Source organism: Chenopodium album, chromosome 20, assembly GCF_948465745.1.
Source record: "Chenopodium album chromosome 20, dcCheAlbu1.1, whole genome shotgun sequence".
Taxonomy (NCBI): Eukaryota; Viridiplantae; Streptophyta; class Magnoliopsida; order Caryophyllales; family Amaranthaceae; genus Chenopodium; species Chenopodium album.
The window spans coordinates 41708262-41726978 of NC_137853.1; the positions used below are offsets into that span (position 1 = coordinate 41708262).

The window sequence follows — 18717 nt, forward strand, 5'->3', positions numbered from 1 at the left end:
AAAATCCAATCAATCAATAACTATATACTAAAAGACACACCAGCCATGACACGTGTCATCTCCTGGTGTGTCCATAGTATATTTTATTTTTAAAAAAATAAAAATTTATTTAAAGAAATAAATAATATGACAAAGAAACAATAATGACAAAAATATGAATATATATTCCCACCATGAATTATCTCACAGAATTAAGGAAACAATAATAATCACCAAGATAATATTTACTAAATATACCATGATTATCCTAACATATATACAGTGATATATAATTATGCAATTTTTTCCTTAAGAAAATCTTTGATTTAACAAAAATAAGGAAAATTCAATTTTAAATTTGCAGACTTAAGAAGGATACCCTTCATTAAAATAGTTAACAAAGATAAAAAATAATAATAATAATAATAATAAAAGGTCAATAGACACACTAGCAATGACACATGTCAATTTCTGGTGTGTCCTTAGTATATTATTTTTTAATAATTAATTACTACGAATCATAGTTTATTTAAGGAAAATATTTTAAAAAAGATGTTTGTTTTTGTCAACTATATAAATGAGCAATAATATTTACCATTCTTATTCAATTTTGTTCTAGTTATTTTAAACAATTTTTATATTTTATGCTATAAATAAATTAATTTGTCAAAAAAAAATATGGTGTAATTAAAATAATCGTGCATGGCACGGGAACTATCCTAGTCCGTATATAGACGGTAGACATGTCTCATGGGTAGCCGTTGACACGTCAGCCAATATACAACGTATAAAAAATGTACTTTTTTGGCCGTCAGCGAAGTTATGCCCACCCTGACACGTTTATCTCAAAGTCCGATAAGACATTCACACCAAAAACACCATTACTCTATTTTACTCTCTTTTCTTTTTTCTTTTTTTTTTTCTTTTTTCTTTTTTCTTTTTTTTGTGTGAGGTTGTTGTCGTCGTCCTCTCGTTATTATCCAAATCCATTTTATTATTAATTCTATTTCAGTCAAAAAATATTTTGTCTTCTTATTATGTCCCCATTTTATCTATTTCATTTCACAATTTTTGATTTTTTGATTTTATTCCTTTAATTTTGGTATCTGGGATTTCATTCATTTTTAGAAAATGGGTTTGAGCTAAATTTTTGGGAGACCTTAATTTGATGTCCAATAATTTGACCCTTAATTTTCGCCTTTCTTTTTTATTTTATAAAGATCTTTCATTTTTCTCTCTCTGCTCCTTTCGCCTGTGATCTAGGGTTTTTATTCCCTGCTTCTCTATCAGGTTCCTACATTCTTTTATTTTAATTCTTCATATTATTAATTATTGGATGCATTTTATTAAATGTTTATTATGTCATTTTTCTGGGTTTTTTTAATTGATTTCTGGGTGTCATTTTGATTTTGAGCAATTATATAATGTTCTGGGTTTGATTATCTATGATTTTATATTGTTTTTTTAGCAGAAAGATCAAATCTTTTGGTGTTAATTGATTGTTAATGTGAATAATGATGCAGGTAAATTGGGTAGTTAGAGGTGCAGGGTTCTCTTTCCCAATCATCAGCCAAAGTTTGAGGTGGATCTCTCAAAATTCTTTGTTTTTATTTTATTTAATTTATTGGAAAAAAAATAATAATTTAAAGGTAGTTAGGCTTGAACATCAAGTGAGAGGATTACCACTCTTTCAAGTTATTTGGCTGTAAATATAATTGACCAATTCACGTTTTTATTGGAATTATAAGCCTTTAATTTTGTAGTATTTTTGTAGATTTTTATGATAAATAAGAGGAAGATTGTAGGTGGTAAACAACATTATACTATATACTATAATTATAATATAGCGCTTTATGGCTTCTCGAGAAGGAGAGTTTTTGCTTGATCTTGAATGTGGTGGTACTACCTCTGAGGAAGAAAGTGGGGATGATGGTTCTGGGAATGGAAGAGGGAGAAAACCGTTGAGTCGAGGGGGCCGTAATGGGGGTTTAAGCTATAATGGATTGGCAAATGGTGCCATTGATATTGATTCGAGTGATGGTTTTCCAAAGTCGAATGATGTTGCTAGTCAAGGAGTTGATTTACTCATTGAAAAAAGCTCAGGAAGTGAAGATGGTAGAGACCTTGCTGCTGTTTTTGAGAAGAGGAATTCAAATGAGTCACGAAAAAAGCTGGGCTCGAAAAAGGCCTCAAAACCACCCCGGCCCCCTAATGGTCCGTTGTTGACTGCATCGGACCTGAAATTGGTGAAGGAGCTTTCTGAGCTAGCTGCTAGGAAGAGGGCAAGAGTTGAACGGATTAAAGCCTTTAGGAAGATGAAAGATGCTAAGCGGTCGTCTTCAAGCAGCAGCGTAACTGCAATGGTGATAACTGTTCTGTTCTTCCTTATTATAGTGTTTCAAGGTATGGACATAGTTCCGATCAGAGTTTGAGCCTTCTATTTTCCCAGTTATGCAGCATGCTCTCCTATATTCTTGCTAACAAATGCATTAGTTCTGTTGGCTCAATCATACTAACTATTTGCTTCCTGGTAGAGGAGACTTGCGTCTGGAAGCTTGTTTTTAGAATACCAATTTTTGACAAATGTATTATATTGATTGACTGACTAATTTGAGAGATTGAACTAGGATGTGAAAAGAGGTTTGAACTATAAAGTGCCAAACCCATGTTTACAAATTTTTAAGTTAGATTGAGAAGATTATGAAGGTCCTTAAATGGCTTGTAGTGATTACCTGGAGTCACTTCCTTGCTTGTTGTCTGTATGTTGCATCAGAAACTGAGCATGGAAATAGTACTCATCTTTAAGAGAACCCACACGCTTCATCTTCAGACCATATGTAGATTGTAGAGTCACATATACTTCGTATATGTTACCTGAACAAATTTCTGTAATATTTTTTTTCCCCAAATTATTTATATTTAGAAAAGAAATATGTTGAAGCTTCAATGATTTACCAGTAGATATTGGGAAATGGTGAACTTTGTCATATGTCAAGTCATGATAACATCATACGTGCATCTTGATGTTTGTTTAGAGAATGTATCATGAATTCATGATGCATTATTCTAATTTTACTTAGGAAAACTTGGTTTTTAACTGATATTTTTATTTGTGCAAAGAAAGTAATAGTGCAGTTGTCAAAAGTTCTTGCATGTGTTATTGTAATTGCCCATTAAATTTTGTTTTTGTTATGCCTCTATTATTTCCAATCATACCACTCTTATGTTTTGTTTGATTTAAAAGTAACCTCATCTAGTATACTGGTTCAATTATTTGCATTAAAATGCATGTGTTTAGCTTTAAGACGTGTAATTTCTTTTAATTTTCAGGTTATTTAAGTTCTCATATATGATTCCACAGGCACATCTATGTGACAGATGATCCTGTGTTTCCTCACCAACTCTAACTTCCAGCTTCTTCTACCTCCTATGTCATCCTCGTTCTTGTATTTGAGAGTTTCTCTTCATTATTTGGCTGATGTATCATGTATTATATTGGTTCTGCCACTAACCCCCCCAATTACGAACGATTAAGCTATGTATAGCTGTTAAATTATAAAAATTTATTTTATTCCATTTATTATCTGCTGTTCTTGTTTATCCTTAACTGGATTGCTTTTGGGCTGCTTTGTTTATTCCCTAATATAGCAACTTTATAACTTGTAGAAATCTTTTGATGACTACAACAATGTTTAGTCACTTGAGGCAACTCATAACTGTTCTTAAACATCATTAGGATTTGATCTTGCAGGCATATACTCCGGAAATAGCTTTACTAGGAAATTTCAGGGGTCTCCTGCACCAGCTACAGCAGGTGAAGGTTTGATTTCGATCCAATTCTTCAACAATGCACCCACATATGAAACGAATCAGCCCATTTCTCTGTCTCCTAAGTGAGTAGTCAATTCTGTTATTTTCACAATTTATACTCCGTACGTTAGATAATGCTGATTTTAGGAATTTCAACTCTTTATGTAGTTCTTTGGATGCGACTTCCAGTTCAAGTCCCCAAGAGCAAGAAGGCAGGGATGCCCGGTAAATTTTTTTTGATAGAACCATCTGGATAACCCAACACTTCACTTAAATGGATTTTTCAACTTCTGATCAATTTTTCTATGAGAGAAATCCAATTTCCAAACGGCTGTTTGTTTGTAAATATTCATAGAGCCTCATCTATGGGAGATTGTATAGATATTTGCATCTCTCAAATAGCACCTTGTCCTGACTCTGATTCACGGAACGAGGAGCAAAATTTTTGGTTCTTTGGTTCAAACTTCAAGTTGTGTTTTCCACCTAGTAGTTTAGTATGCAGTTAGATCTAAATTAAATTTTTCTAAGACATTACTAGCTTATTGACATCTTAGGATTATCAAGTCCTCATATGTAGTATGTACTCTTTATTAATTTTCAATCGTTCGCTCTTTGTGGCTATGCTCTTGTTGGCCCAGGGGTGACGCATTTTATTTAGCTAATGCAAGAATGCAAGACAATGGTGGTGTTTGCTAATTAGTCATGCTGATTCACAAATTCTGTCAAACGCTCTTTCTTTCCGTGACCTGAAATAAGCATTATATGATGTAGTTGTGTGTACGACGTATATTTTAAAGTCCGTACAGAGCCTGAACTTGCTACCCAAATGGCGTAATTGTTGTGCGTTTAGCTTGTCAGACAAGTACCAGCAAAGAGGCTGTTGCTGCGTATGTTTTTCTACATCTTGTGTGCTGTACTTTGCCTTACAAGTACTCCAAATCTTCCTCACCCCTCGCGCTATTCTTAAAAAAAAGGTAAATAGGTTCCATATACTTCACGAGTTCACGGTATCTTCACCTTTAAAACATATTCGATACTTGGTACTCATAATAACCAATAGTACAAAGTATTTGGGTCCAAGATACCGTATCAGTTCATGAGACTCTTCTAGCCTAAAAGTCCAATACAAGCCCAAAGTCCAAAGCATGTCCCTTGCACATGAGGCCAAGGCCAGCCCATCTATTGTGGGGCTAACAATATTTACTACAAGTAGTATTATTTACTACCTCATGTCCTCATGGGTGACAAATTTGCACCTTACTGAGGTATCGACAAACACATTTACATACATTTGTAACACTTGCATGTATTATTGAATTCTCTCATTACACGTAATGATTTAGGTATTAGAGAGGTTTTCTGAGACACACTTTGAGGTCAATTAACGTGCTCTCTCAGAAAAAAAAAAAAAAAAAAAAAAAAAAACGTGCTCTTCAGTGCACGCGACTTAACTCTATATTCAAAGGTCAAAGTCCTGACCACAATACTTTATCCGAAACTAAAATATTACTCAAAAATTAACAATTTAACTTAAAATAATTAACGTCTTTCACTGTGATACAGAGTATTCAAATTTACAAGATTGAATGTGCATATTCTTAAACGCCTTTGGAGGCTGAGGGCAGAACAACGTGAAGGCAATAAGCAATGTCAAATAAGTCTTGTACGTAAACCATATAAGCGGGACCTGGTAGTCCATATCACATTAAGGATAGCTAGTACGTGTTGACTTTATGAATGTATAACTGATAAAACAGACATATCCATGAATGAATGCATGATACTTTATAAGTACAACTGTATATGTACTTCCTAGAATGATACGAGTATGTCCATTTCTTGATCGTCGATGAGACGATGACCGTCTTTATTTATTTCATCTTCTGGCCCATTTCTCTTTAGTCTCTTTATCCAAATATAGGAGCTCCTTTACCTCTTTATTTCTCCACTTTTGGTCACTATCATTATTTATGACCTGTAACCTAGGGATGGCTCAAATTCAATTGTGTCTCATATGCATATGCATGTTGTTGTCGTTTGAACAAGTCAAATAGGCTTGCTTGCTATAGGTTAGATAGATTGGTACGTTATGTGACGAAAAAAAAAAAAAAAAAATTACCTTCACCAAACATACATCCAAATATATTTTTACCTAACTTGTATTCTCAAATTTTTTTTGGACAAAACACTGTACCCACTTTATTTCAATTTCGACATAGAAAACTAAGTTTTCTACCTTCACTTAATTATCGTACAACCATGAGTCTGTTTGTGTTATACAAGTAGTATATTTATCAATAATATTCATGTCTCTAAAGTCAAGCTGAGCTCGGGGGTTTAGTCTTTTAGGCCCCGTTGCTTTCACTAGTTTTGGAAAACTTACAAGTGACAGTTGATGAACAATGTTGAGCTTACTATTTGAATAGAACATTCATCTCAATTTCTCAACTTCCCTAGGTTGAGAGCGCATATTGACAATATATAGTTGCTAAAAATAAACAAGTAAAATCAATGGAAACGTAAGGAAGTGTAACTATCCAAAACATTAGATGTTAACTCAATGAAGGATTATTTCAATTATAAAATTAGTATAATCCAAGTTTCTTTTATTTAATACAAAGTACAAAACATTGGATTTGATACTCTATTAAGAATTATTTCAATTGTGGTCGAAAATATGTGTATATATCAAAGTTAATTTGACTTGCTTGGTACTTAAACTACCAAATTATTCCTGGAAAGTACAGCGAATGGGGCAGGAAGGATAGAACGAGTAAAATAACGTTTACAAGAGGAAAAGCCCCAATAGGGTATGGGAATATTATGGGAATGAAGGAATTTAATGCATTTCATAAGATGCATTGCTTCAAGCTGTACACTCTTTCTTGTCTTGATTATTTTTAGAAACTCAATATACTATATTCAACTTATTAAGTTAGCCATCCATCATGATTCATGAACATGCATTACCAGAGACAAGCCATTAAAATAGCTAGTACAACTCCATGGACTAGTTAGGAGCACATGGATATATAATTGCACAAGTGTGCTTCAATTCAAATTTACCTATTTTATTATTTCTCTCACAGAATTAGAGTTTAGAGATTTTAGTAATCAAACATTCAATTATTCCTATTCAGATCATAAAATTCGAGAGGTACATGTTATCACTCTATAAGTTTTTTTTTTTTAAAAAAAAATTTACTTGTATAACAAGAATTAACAGAGGAGTATTACAATAAGTCTATAAAGATACAAAATTATAAAGTAATACTTGATCATATAGAATTTCTAGATTTTTTCCATTATATTGCATATACATACAACCAATCCTATCTCTAGCAATGTTTCTTAAGGCATAAAATGCTTTAATAACCCATTAATCCTCCACCCACATTCAATATTAAAAAAAAAAAGAGAGAGAGAGAGGTCTGCAACATGTATGTATATTGTCAATAACTCAATATACTAGTACAAGTTTGTCTGGGGTTACATTGACCAATTGACCTTAATAATCGATATCATGTATCGTCCAATAAAATGAATTATCCTAAATGACTAAATTAATTATTATAAGAGTAGTAATTAATTGATTGATAGATCGAGTACTAAATTTGTGGCATAACTGACTAGTGACTACGTACATAGCCGACATCGGAAATTGATGGATGATGCAAAAATGCAAAATGATGTACGCGAATCCCTTCATTCTCCACATAATGCGGGTTATAATTCTTCTAAGAATGATAGAGAAGTGCATTACTTTTTTGACGGGAAAGTGCATTATTAATTAGACTAACGGTTTTGTGATTGTGACATTAGACTATGGGCGATGCACAGTTCTATAATCTATACTACATTATATGTTGTGGACCCGTGTCGCATAGAAGGGTACCTTTTAAGCGGGCATGTGTAGTTTAAGCTCTGAATTAGAACGCAATGGGAGATTATTTCCTCTGTTTTATAAGGATTTGCATTATAATATTTGATTGATTCTTTTTTGCTAATGTATAGTCGAGAATATTTTTGTTATATAGTCGCATTTGCTCATCTATTGGTGTCATTTTTCTTTTAGTTTTTTTGAAGTCTTCCAAATAGGTAACAAACCATAGTCATGTCGGAATCAAGCTTGGATTGCTCAATCTCAAGTTGGTATATATACTTGTATTCGAACTCAACTACTCAAGTCAAATCTCAAGCTTAGATAAATTTATCACCAACATTACTTTACTTTCTTTTTTTTTTGAAACAACACATTACTTTACTTTTAATTTACTAAAATCACAGTCTTACAACATGATAGAATAAATAAGATAAACACAATATTTCATATTGACGAGCTTCCTTAGTCAAACTTTGTTATGTATAATATATTAATATGTGTATAATTCATCATGATAATTTCAAGCCAAACTAGAATAATTGGATGAACTAGCGTAGCTAGCTAGACTTATTAACACTTCTACATATTGGTTACCGTAGTGTCATGCACTTAAAAAACATATTACTTTATAAGTGTACCCGAGAATACCTAAGATTTGGTAGTGGTATTGCCGTACTGGGATTGGCTTCCCACTTGTAAGGTGTCGCTGAAATTGAAAGAGCAAGATACTCGGAAGCCTTGAGCAAAGCATTGACCAAATCAACCTAGTGGTATTTCAAAACAGAGCACCTTAAGGAATTTAACCGAGTAAATTTAATAACAACTCTGACCAAAACAATTCTATTCTTCTTCAAATTTATTGGCACACCGCCATACAGCTGGACCTAATCCCATTTTCGTAAATAACTTCAATAAATACACTACTAAGGCCCAATATCTCCAACCCTATAAATACTAGGACAATACATTATAATTCTGACAAACAAAAACACAAGTTATTAAAACAATATGGTGAAGTATACATCCTTTTTTAGAGCCATTATTTTCTTCTTTTCTAGAATTCTTCATGAACATTACAAAACCCCTAAGTATCTTCATAGAAAAGTAATCAATGTTCTTAATAATTCTCAAATCCAGCTTCAAAAATACCCTTCTTTTATTGGATCAAATGAGCTATTATCAAGTGATAGTGAAGATGATCAAACTTTGATCTTCAATGTGGAAGAAACTTTGTTAAAATCATCTTCTATGTTCCCTTACTTCATGCTTGTCGCGTTTGAGGCCGGGAGTCTCATAAGGGCATTGCTCCTCCTTATCTTGTACCCTTTCATTTGCATGTTTAGCAAGGAAATGGGGTTAAAGATGATGGTTATGGTTAGCTTTTGTGGGATCAAGAAAGATGGTTTTGTCGTCGGAAGGGCGGTTTTGCCTAAGTTTTTCCTTGAAGATGTAGGGTTAGAAGGGTTTGAAGTGGTGAAAAAGTGTAAGAGGAAAATGGGTGTAAGTAACTTGCCTCATGTGATGGTTGAGAGTTTTGTGAAAGAGTATTTAGAGGTTGACTATGTTGTTGGAAAAGAGCTAAAAGTTTATAATGGATATTTTATTGGTTTAATGGAAGATAATAACAAGAAGATAGATAATGTGCATGATCTTAAGCACATGTTAGGAGAAGGCGAAATTAAGGGTTCTAAGGTTTTTGGTATTAGTGGCACCAAAGCATCCCTAACTCATCCATTTTTCCGCTTTTGCAAGGTAACTTTCTAACATTATTATATGCTTGTTTTCTTAACCTTAGTTTTCCTGTCAATAATTAATATTATCGTTTCATATATACTTTAGTATTTCTTGTTTCAATATGAGTAGTAATTAAGTAATACGAGTACATGCAACATATATATATACTTAGTTCTTATACATATGATGTGTGATATTTATTACAAAGTAATAAATACACTTTAAACTTACTTAGAGAAATCACTTATTATCAATATGTAATAATGTAAATATCAAGTAACAATTACGCTACTTGTATTATTTAAAGTTCAATATTTACTCGGATTTACCATTGTCACGATATGAAAATGCTTTTTGTATGTTGTTGCTCGATCTTTCTCTTAGTTGGCTTGTGTTGACTACCCTCGTGGTCAATTGAGGAAGTACATGACCAAAGTGACCATGCATGCATTTTGCCATTTTGGACACAAGAGACCCCTATTGGTATTATATTTATATATTATCTTAACTAGTAAAAAAAACTCAAGCGTCAAAGCCAAATCAATTAAATACCGACAAAGAATTGTATTGGTATTTTTATAGGTACCAAATAAGCACGATATTAATAAGTGCTAAAAACGACAACAAGAATGGACGCAAGTCATAACTGACTAAGGATTAATTATTTTTGTTACTCGATTAGAAAACTAACCCTGTAAAAAAAAAGGTTTCTAGGATCCCCGGTGCCCATTCCTTTATTCCCAGTATAATGCTAAGAATGGAATATATTATTGTCATGTACATTTATGGATTTACCGTTTTCAAGCTAGGAGGATACATTTGCTATTGTCATACAATATAAATTGTATATTTCCATGTACGCTGATCAAATTATCGGTTTAACATAACTAACATCATTTCCAAGAGTTCAGGTATGACCTAAGGGCTACGATTTTTTAAGATGTCACTTTGATAGAAAGTTGAGCAATTTGTTATAGCTAGCTTTGGCCGCAAATTTATAGACCTGCACTTACGTATACACTGATACCGGGCATGAAATGTGAGACCGATTGAAGAGGCAGCATCCTAAAACGGTCCAGCTTAAATCCCGTAGACATACATACTAAGTAATAAATTTACAACCAACTTAAACCGCTAAAAATATATTGAGATCTTTTTTAGTGTACTGAGTTCCGGCTTTTATTGACTTTTATTTAATCTTTTTTCCTTAAATTTATGTAATTATAATATCAATTATTTAAAGATTTATAGCCTCGAAATTAACAAGATACGTATGTAAAATTAGATGTTTAACATCTTGCTTTCAATAATTTGCAGGAAATTTATCTAACGAATGAAGAAATGAAGAGGAAATGGCAAGCACTACCAAGTGAAAACTACCCAAAACAATTGATATTTCATGATGGAAGATTGGCCCTTAGACCAACACCAACATCCACTTTAGCCCTATTTATGTGGCTACCTTTTGGAATAATCCTTGCCATATTTAGAGGTGTCATTGCTTTAACCCTTCCACAAAAAGTAGCTGCTCCAATCCTAACATTCACTGGCATAAGACTCTTAACAAGTGCAGCAACCTCGAACTCGAATTCATCTTCCGAAGGTGGAAAGGGTCAGCTCTATGTTTGCAACCATAAAACATTGTTAGACCCACTTTTTCTTTCCTATGCACTTAGCAAACCACTAACCGCGGTTACTTACAGCCTAAGTAGGGTATCGGAGATCCTAGCACCAATCAAAACCGTTCGGTTGACTCGTGATCGTGATCAAGACGGGAACATGATGGAGAAGCTCCTAAATGAAGGGGATTTAGTTGTTTGCCCTGAAGGGACAACATGTAGAGAACCTTTTCTCTTAAGGTTTAGTCCCTTGTTTGCTGAAATGAATGACAAAATTGCCCCTGTTGCAATGGATTGTCATGTGACCATGTTTTATGGAACAACTGCTAGTGGTCTCAAATGTTTGGACCCTATTTTCTTCCTAATGAACCCACGTCCTAGCTACACCGTCCAGTTGCTTGAGGCCGTTTCCGGCTTGTCTACGTGTCAAGATCGTAGCCAATCGAGGTTCGACGTGGCCAATCATGTGCAAAGGGAGATTGGAGAGTCTCTCAATTTCCAGTGCACTAAACTTACGAGGAAGGACAAGTACTTGATTTTGGCCGGTAACAACGGAGTTGTATAATTAGAGAGTAGTTTTATTTGTATATTGTTAATTACTTATAAGTTTATTTATTTATTAATTTTGATAGTATTAGTATGTTACTTACAAGCTACAAGCAAAGCTTATACTAGCTAGGATTAGTTTTTCTACTTATCAAGATCACATTAGTTTATTTACAACTACGTATGGACTAAATGCAATTAGTGATAAATAAATAATTGTATGCATATTATCATTCTCGTACTAACACCTCAAATTGAAACCTTACTTATTACAGTTTTACCCATATTATTCTAAAGCAATACTAGCTCAGTAGCTAGCATTTTTTGATAATCTTACCCACCTTGGTTTTGAGGGAAATCACATAGAAGTAGCTAGACTATATATGTTCTCCTGACTTCATAATCACTTATTTGAGTAATTTTAGATCTAATATGTTCAAATATAATAAAATTAAAGACTTATCATATGTTCAATATAAAAAGTTAAAGAAAAAAGGGTACGTTATTCAAATAATTAAGATAAAATAAGGTTATTGAGAAAATCTAATGTCCTTCCGTTCTTGAAAATTCAACTGATCACAAGACTGTTACACAGTCTCCCATTTGCATCATTTGACCATTTTTGTCTTCAATTATGTATAATGAAATTATAAAAAGCTAAAATCTTGAAGAAATATGTTAATATGTTGCAATGAATTTAACAAAATTCAACAATTAAGCTAATACTCCCTCCGTGTTTTAATAGTGTTACACTTTAACTAGCACATAGTTTTAGGTAATTTAATTGACTTAAATAAAATAAGAGGTTTGTGGGGCACTTGGAGTATTAAAAAAAAAAATACTGTATACAAGTAAAAGAAAAATATTAGAGTTAATAATTTATTGTAAAGTAATGAATGTGAGAGAAAAGAAATAATAAAAAAAAGTAGTAATGGGTATAGATGGGGACCATGAGAGGGAAATATATAATATTAAGGAGTTTGCTAACGAACGCCCATGAAGCGTTGGATAAGCGTTTAAAACATTACCTAAAGCGGTACTAATTTGGGAAAGCATGACAAAATCACACGTCGATTAGTGTAATTAATGTTAATTTTATATTAATCTTTCGACTTTTAGCTAGCTTATCCAATGTCCTCGGGGCGTTTGATAGCTTTTTCCTAATATTAAATTGAAGCTTTTTGCCAAAAAAGAAAGTGAAACACTTATTAAACACGGTCGGATTCGATAAGTGTAGCACTTATTGAAACACGAAAGGAGTATACAATACTTAATCCATAAATAGTTTTTATGTTTTAATTTGATCACATAAATAGTAAATGAATTGAAATTTTAAGAATAAAAATAATATATTATTGACAAAGTTTTCAATAAATAGGGAGTACAATAAATATTGTACGTCGTCTGTAAAGTCAACCTGTAAAAGGATTAAAAATTACCCTAATATATAAATGAAAGTTAAAGCGTGAAAGGAATTGTAATATGGAGTATATCCATATAAAACTTATCAAATAATCTAACCTTACAACAGAGCTTCCAACACAATACAAAACAAAACAAAACAAAACAAAACAAAAAAACAAATTTCAGCAAAAGCAAAGCAACTCAAAAGAACGGGGCCTTAAAGTTACTCCATAGAAGAGATTAGAAACCTAAATTAACACCTCCATCCAATTGCGAAGGAGGGGTAAAGAAAGTTTAATAACCGACGTATACAAAATACAAGGACGAAACTAGAAGAAGCGAATATTCATATTTCTACTCCACCCTTTTTCACCCCACATATATATATCAACGGCTGCAGACTCTCCCTTTTCCTTCTTTCTTCCTCACTTTCTCTCTCCTAGGGTTTCCCCAACACCATAACACACTGTAAACCCTCCTTTCTTTCTCCCCCAAATTCAATTAATTGGGAGGTTTCGGATCCGATAATCCGGGCCTTATTGCGGGTGATAAAGTTAGGGTTTTGTAAATTGAATTGATGGGGACTGAGAGAAAGAGGAAGGTTAGCTTGTTCGACGTTGTTGACGACAACTCCATTAACAAGCTTCCCAAAGCAAACGGTGCTGCTGCTCCGATGATGATGAACAATGGAATCGCTAATCTTTCGATTAATCGATGGAATGGAAGACCCTATTCTCAGCGATTTTTCGACATTCTGGAGAAGCGTAAATCTCTCCCTGTTTGGCAGCAGAAAGAGGAGTTTTTGAAGGTTCTTCATACTAATCAGACTATTGTTTTAGTCGGTGAAACTGGTAGTGGTAAAACTACCCAGGTTAGTTTTTTTTGTTTTTTTGTTTCTTCAATTATTTTTTATTCAAAATTGGGTCTTTTTATGTCGAAAACCCTAGATAGTTTGATTGTTTATAATTGTTTTTTCGTTTGCTTTTTTTGGGTATTTTTCCTATGTTCTTTATGTGTAGAAATTAGGGTTTGATTTGTTTGTGTTTATGTTCGTATTGATTGATTTGAGCTTGATATATTGGTAATCATAGCTTGAGTTATTTTTTGGGATTAAATTTCTGTAAACCATCGTTTTGCTTACATTAGGTTCTAGGCTATGTAATTTCTAATTGCGTATTTAGTTTATCTATGTTGTTTTACATGATTCACCTTCACTGTCAATAAATTCAGATTTGTTACGTATTTTGGGACTCAAATTTGCCTGGAATTACAAAAGGGGTTAGAGATATCGTAAGATTGTGGGTTTTGTTTAGAATTATATAATCTGAAGATGGTTAAGTGTGGAGTAGCTGTAAAAGGGAGGTATTTGTTAGTAGACATTTTGATGGAGTAATACAGTCTAGGATGTCGAAGATTTGTCTGTATTATGATCTAGGTGTGTTGTATAGGAATTTTAGCTTGCAGAGGGCTGGTTATATTGTCGTTGCTTTTTTTGGCATGAATTGTTGAGAATAATGTTAACATATATCTTGTGTATGGGAAATTAAATGTGAGAAGTTTTCTTCTGACTTGCAATATATGTCTTGATCAGATTCCGCAATTTGTTTTGGAGGCTGTGGAATTAGAGTCTCCTGATAAACGAAAAAAGATGATGGTTGGTTGTACTCAGCCACGTAGGGTGGCAGCAATGTCAGTCTCACGTAGAGTTGCGGAGGAAATGGATGTGACTTTGGGAGAAGAAGTTGGTTACAGCATTCGTTTTGAAGACTGTAGTAATTCAAGAACGGTTTTGAAGTACGCATGTCCTTTCTATAATCTGTGCCTTTTCTCTAAAAGGATTACTTACTATTACATGGTTACTAAGTTCCATGTATTCTGTATTGCAGGTATCTGACAGATGGTATGTTGTTGAGAGAAGCAATGACAGATCCTCTTTTGGAGAGGTATAAAGTTATAATTCTTGATGAAGCTCATGAAAGGACATTGGCAACAGATGTGCTATTTGGGCTTTTGAAGGAAGTGTTAAGAAACAGGCCGGACTTAAAGTTAGTTGTTATGAGTGCTACTCTTGAGGCTGAGAAATTTCAGGATTATTTTAATGGTGCTCCTCTTATGAAAGTTCCTGGAAGGCTGCATCCTGTGGAAATTTTTTACACCCAGGATCCTGAAAGAGACTACCTTGAGGCAGCTATTCGAACTGTTGTACAAATACACATGTGTGAACCTCCTGGGGATATACTTGTTTTCCTCACTGGAGAGGAAGAGATTGAGGATGCTTGTCGTAAAATTAATAAAGAAGTGGGAAATTTAGGTGACCAAGTTGGACCTGTGAAAGTTGTTCCATTGTATTCTACTCTTCCTCCTGCTATGCAGCAGAAGATATTTGAAACTGCTCCTCCACCAACAAAGGAGGGAGGTCCTCCTGGGAGGAAAATTGTGGTGTCTACTAACATTGCTGAAACATCTTTGACAATTGATGGTATAGTATTTGTGATTGATCCAGGATTTGCTAAACAAAAAGTCTATAATCCCCGAGTTCGTGTTGAATCACTATTGGTTTCTCCTATATCAAAGGCAAGTGCACACCAGAGGGCTGGTCGTGCTGGAAGAACACAACCTGGTAAATGCTTTAGGCTATACACAGAGAAAAGTTTCCATAATGATCTCCAGCCGCAGACTTATCCAGAAATTCTGCGGTCTAATCTAGCAAATACTGTACTCACACTGAAGAAGCTTGGCATTGATGATCTGGTACATTTTGACTTTATGGACCCCCCAGCTCCAGAGACTCTGATGCGAGCTTTAGAGGTGTTGAATTATCTTGGTGCATTGGATGATGAAGGTAATTTGACCAGGCTTGGAGAAATTATGAGTGAATTTCCTCTGGATCCCCAAATGGGAAAGATGCTTGTCGTGAGCCCTGAGTTCAACTGTTCAAATGAAATCCTTTCAATATCAGCAATGCTTTCAGGTAATCTTTTGTCCCTTGTCTAATTGCATGTTTGTTTAATTATTGAGTCTCATGTCACATTTTAAAAACTTGTTTTGGTTGTCTGTGAGGGGCAAGAATTGTCCCTGACAGCATCCTTGTCAATTTTTCCAAGTCGTCTATACATGCATAGGCTACGTCTATGCATGTGTCAATTGTTTTCAAGTCGTCTATACATGCATAGACGTCACGTCTATGCATAAATTGCATTGCATGTCTGTGAGTCGGTATAGGTCACCATCAGCAACTATCTAGTCTGGGTTCCATGCCCCTGGTTGGCATGTGCCATAGATTTTATAAGTAAGTGCTGATGCAGATAGATCCAATTTCTCAGTTTTTTCTCATCAAGCAAATGGTCTGGTCTCGCCTCTATGCATCTGCTGACCTTCCGTGGGCCTCGTCTGTGATAACAATTACTTTATCTAGTTCCCAATTGCTTTGTGAGGCCTAGGGAGGCCCAGAAAGCTGCAGATGAAGCAAAAGCTAGGTTTGGACACATTGATGGAGATCACCTTACGCTGTTGAACGTCTATCATGCCTACAAGCAGAATCGTGAGTGCTATTTCCCGCATTTCTTGTCCTTTCGGCTTTTGGTTTTTATTTTTTTCTTGGATGGTCCTGCTAACCTTTTCTTTCCTGCACTTCACAGAAGAGGACCCAAACTGGTGTTATGAAAATTTTATCAACCAGAGGACATTAAAGGCTGCAGATAATGTGAGACAGCAACTTGTGCGCATTATGGCAAGGTTCAACCTGAAGTTATGCAGTACTGATTTCAACAGCAGGGATTACTATGTCAACATACGGAAGGCAATGCTGTCAGGATACTTCATGCAAGTGGCTCATCTGGAAAAAACAGGACACTATTTGACAGTGAAAGATAACCAAGTGAGTACATAATTTTTTTGCTCTCCACTCTGTACTAGTGTCTCAGAAGTTTGATTATGACATTGAAGCTAGCAAAATAATAGAATTCAAATGCTCATGTTTATTTTTTTCATGCACTCCAACTGTTCATGATTAATGGATATTTGGATCCCTTCTCCCCATTCCCCTCTCAAATAATGACACTATTAATACTTGATGCTCAAACATATGTTCAATTGTAAGTTTTTAACTAATATACAATGCTATGGTGTCTCCCTATAGGTGGTTCACTTGCATCCTTCAAATTGCTTGGATCATAAACCAGAGTGGGTTATTTACAATGAATATGTGTTGACCAGCCGGAATTTCATTCGTACTGTTACTGATGTCCGTGGAGAATGGTTAGATCATCCTGTCCTTGAATACCATAGCTTGGGCTATTGTCAATGATCTTGTGCTATAAAGCCGTATTTTTTTTTAATATTTATTTATTTTTTTTTAATTTTTTGTTTTTAAACAGGCTTGTTGATATTGCACCACACTACTATGACCTTGAAAACTTCCCTAATTGTGAAGCAAAGCGGGTTCTGGAGAAGCTTTACAAGAAGCGTGAGAGGGATGGGGAAGAGAGCAAGAACAGGAGGTAGTAGGTATATTATTCACTTCATAGCTCTTCCTTTACTTCTGGGACATGGAGAGCTTTGGAAGTGCAGCTTGTTGAGGAGTTTTTGTTTCTTGCTATTACATCATTTCAAGGTGGGATTCGTGACACTCCCAAAGGCTGCAGTCATGTCCTGTTCTCTGATTAAATTTCTAGTGGTTGACCTTGTGTAATGGAAGTTGCTTTTACTTGGAGTGTAACTTAGTTATAATTACAATTTCATGCAAATTGTAACCTTATGTCATCTTTTATTTATTTAAATTAATACCATCTTGGTTTAAAAAATTGTTTGTAGTATTTTCTCTGTTGATACTTGCTGCAATATTTTTAAATTCTTCCATGAATTCATCTTTGAATTTTGGAAGGTAAAGAAGTACAGGTAGGCCTGTAGAAAAACTATATGAGTATTCTGCCGCGTCCAATTTTTTGGATATCAACAAAAGCGGTTAGAAAAGAAATGGCAAACAAACGTGTCTAATAGTTGATATGGACTCCACTGATGTAAACAAATAATGGCTTTCTGGCCTTGGAGTTTATTCCTTGGGGAATTTTGGAATCAGTAAACATGGTGTGAAATTGTGAATATATAGGTTATTCATATTGTGATTCCTCATTACTCATTCGAGCATGGGAGTTGAAGACTTCAAAATTCGGATAGATATATCGTTGCCCTTCTAGATTCAGGCTTCACTTGCGTCCTTCGTGCGAGCTCCCAAAACTGACCCCCTGAACCTTTTGAATATTGGTTTTTTTATCCACCTCCGTGGCCTTGTGGTAATGCCTTAGATACGGTGTTATAATGGATATGAAGTACCAAAGTTCACTTCTAGTAAGTCATTCTGATCAGGTAAGTCGTGCCTACAAGACAACTGGGGGCTGGAGGCTACGTGCAGAAGAAACTGGAAAGAAGCCATCTTAGCCAGCCAGATGGTGGCATAGCATTCAATTCTGTATGACCATAGCAGAGCCCCAAGTTTCTTTCTGGTTTCATTGTGAAAGAATCAGTACTTCCATGAAGCGATTTTCTGTCTCCTTGACATCCACAGGGGACTGAAAACTCCAATCTCCAGCTGCTTTCAGATGTACAAACCAAATTACATGGATTTTTGACTTTAAGCTATCTTAGAGAGAGCAATTATCAACTTGGATCTCTTAATGACTGGTATTTGATGATTCTGTGCCTGAAAGATCAATGGATGACAAATAGTGCATGCTTGTCTAAATG

General features: G+C 34.5%; 3 protein-coding genes across 4 annotated transcripts; all 3 read left to right on the top strand.

The window, feature by feature from the left end:
• Positions 1-1049: 1049 nt before the first annotated feature.
• Positions 1050-4506, top strand: LOC145598701 (uncharacterized). 2 transcript variants are annotated; one of them, XM_081655081.1, is made up of 4 exons: positions 1050-1269; positions 1503-2382; positions 3716-3872; positions 3958-4506. In XM_081655081.1, the coding sequence occupies exons 2-4, from the start codon at positions 1833-1835 to the stop codon at positions 4016-4018; spliced, it is 768 nt and encodes a 255-aa protein (XP_081511207.1). In that variant the 5' UTR covers positions 1050-1269; positions 1503-1832; the 3' UTR covers positions 4019-4506. The 2 variants fall into 2 exon arrangements, with proteins under 2 accessions (XP_081511207.1, XP_081511208.1); XM_081655082.1 differs by having other exon boundaries at positions 1068-1269; positions 3731-3872.
• Positions 4507-8679: 4173 nt separating this feature from the next.
• LOC145598760 (putative glycerol-3-phosphate acyltransferase 3) lies at positions 8680-11694 on the top strand. Its single transcript, XM_081655151.1, has 2 exons — positions 8680-9424; positions 10724-11694. Exons 1-2 carry the CDS (start codon positions 8681-8683, stop codon positions 11588-11590), a joined length of 1611 nt encoding a protein of 536 aa, XP_081511277.1. The 5' UTR covers position 8680; the 3' UTR covers positions 11591-11694.
• A 1680-nt stretch (positions 11695-13374) lies between these two features.
• LOC145598207 (putative pre-mRNA-splicing factor ATP-dependent RNA helicase DEAH2) lies at positions 13375-17805 on the top strand. The gene is made up of 7 exons (XM_081654529.1): positions 13375-13846; positions 14567-14769; positions 14862-15946; positions 16391-16516; positions 16614-16852; positions 17114-17232; positions 17352-17805. Exons 1-7 carry the CDS (start codon positions 13553-13555, stop codon positions 17476-17478), a joined length of 2193 nt encoding a protein of 730 aa, XP_081510655.1. The 5' UTR covers positions 13375-13552; the 3' UTR covers positions 17479-17805.
• The last annotated feature ends 912 nt before the right edge of the window (positions 17806-18717 follow it).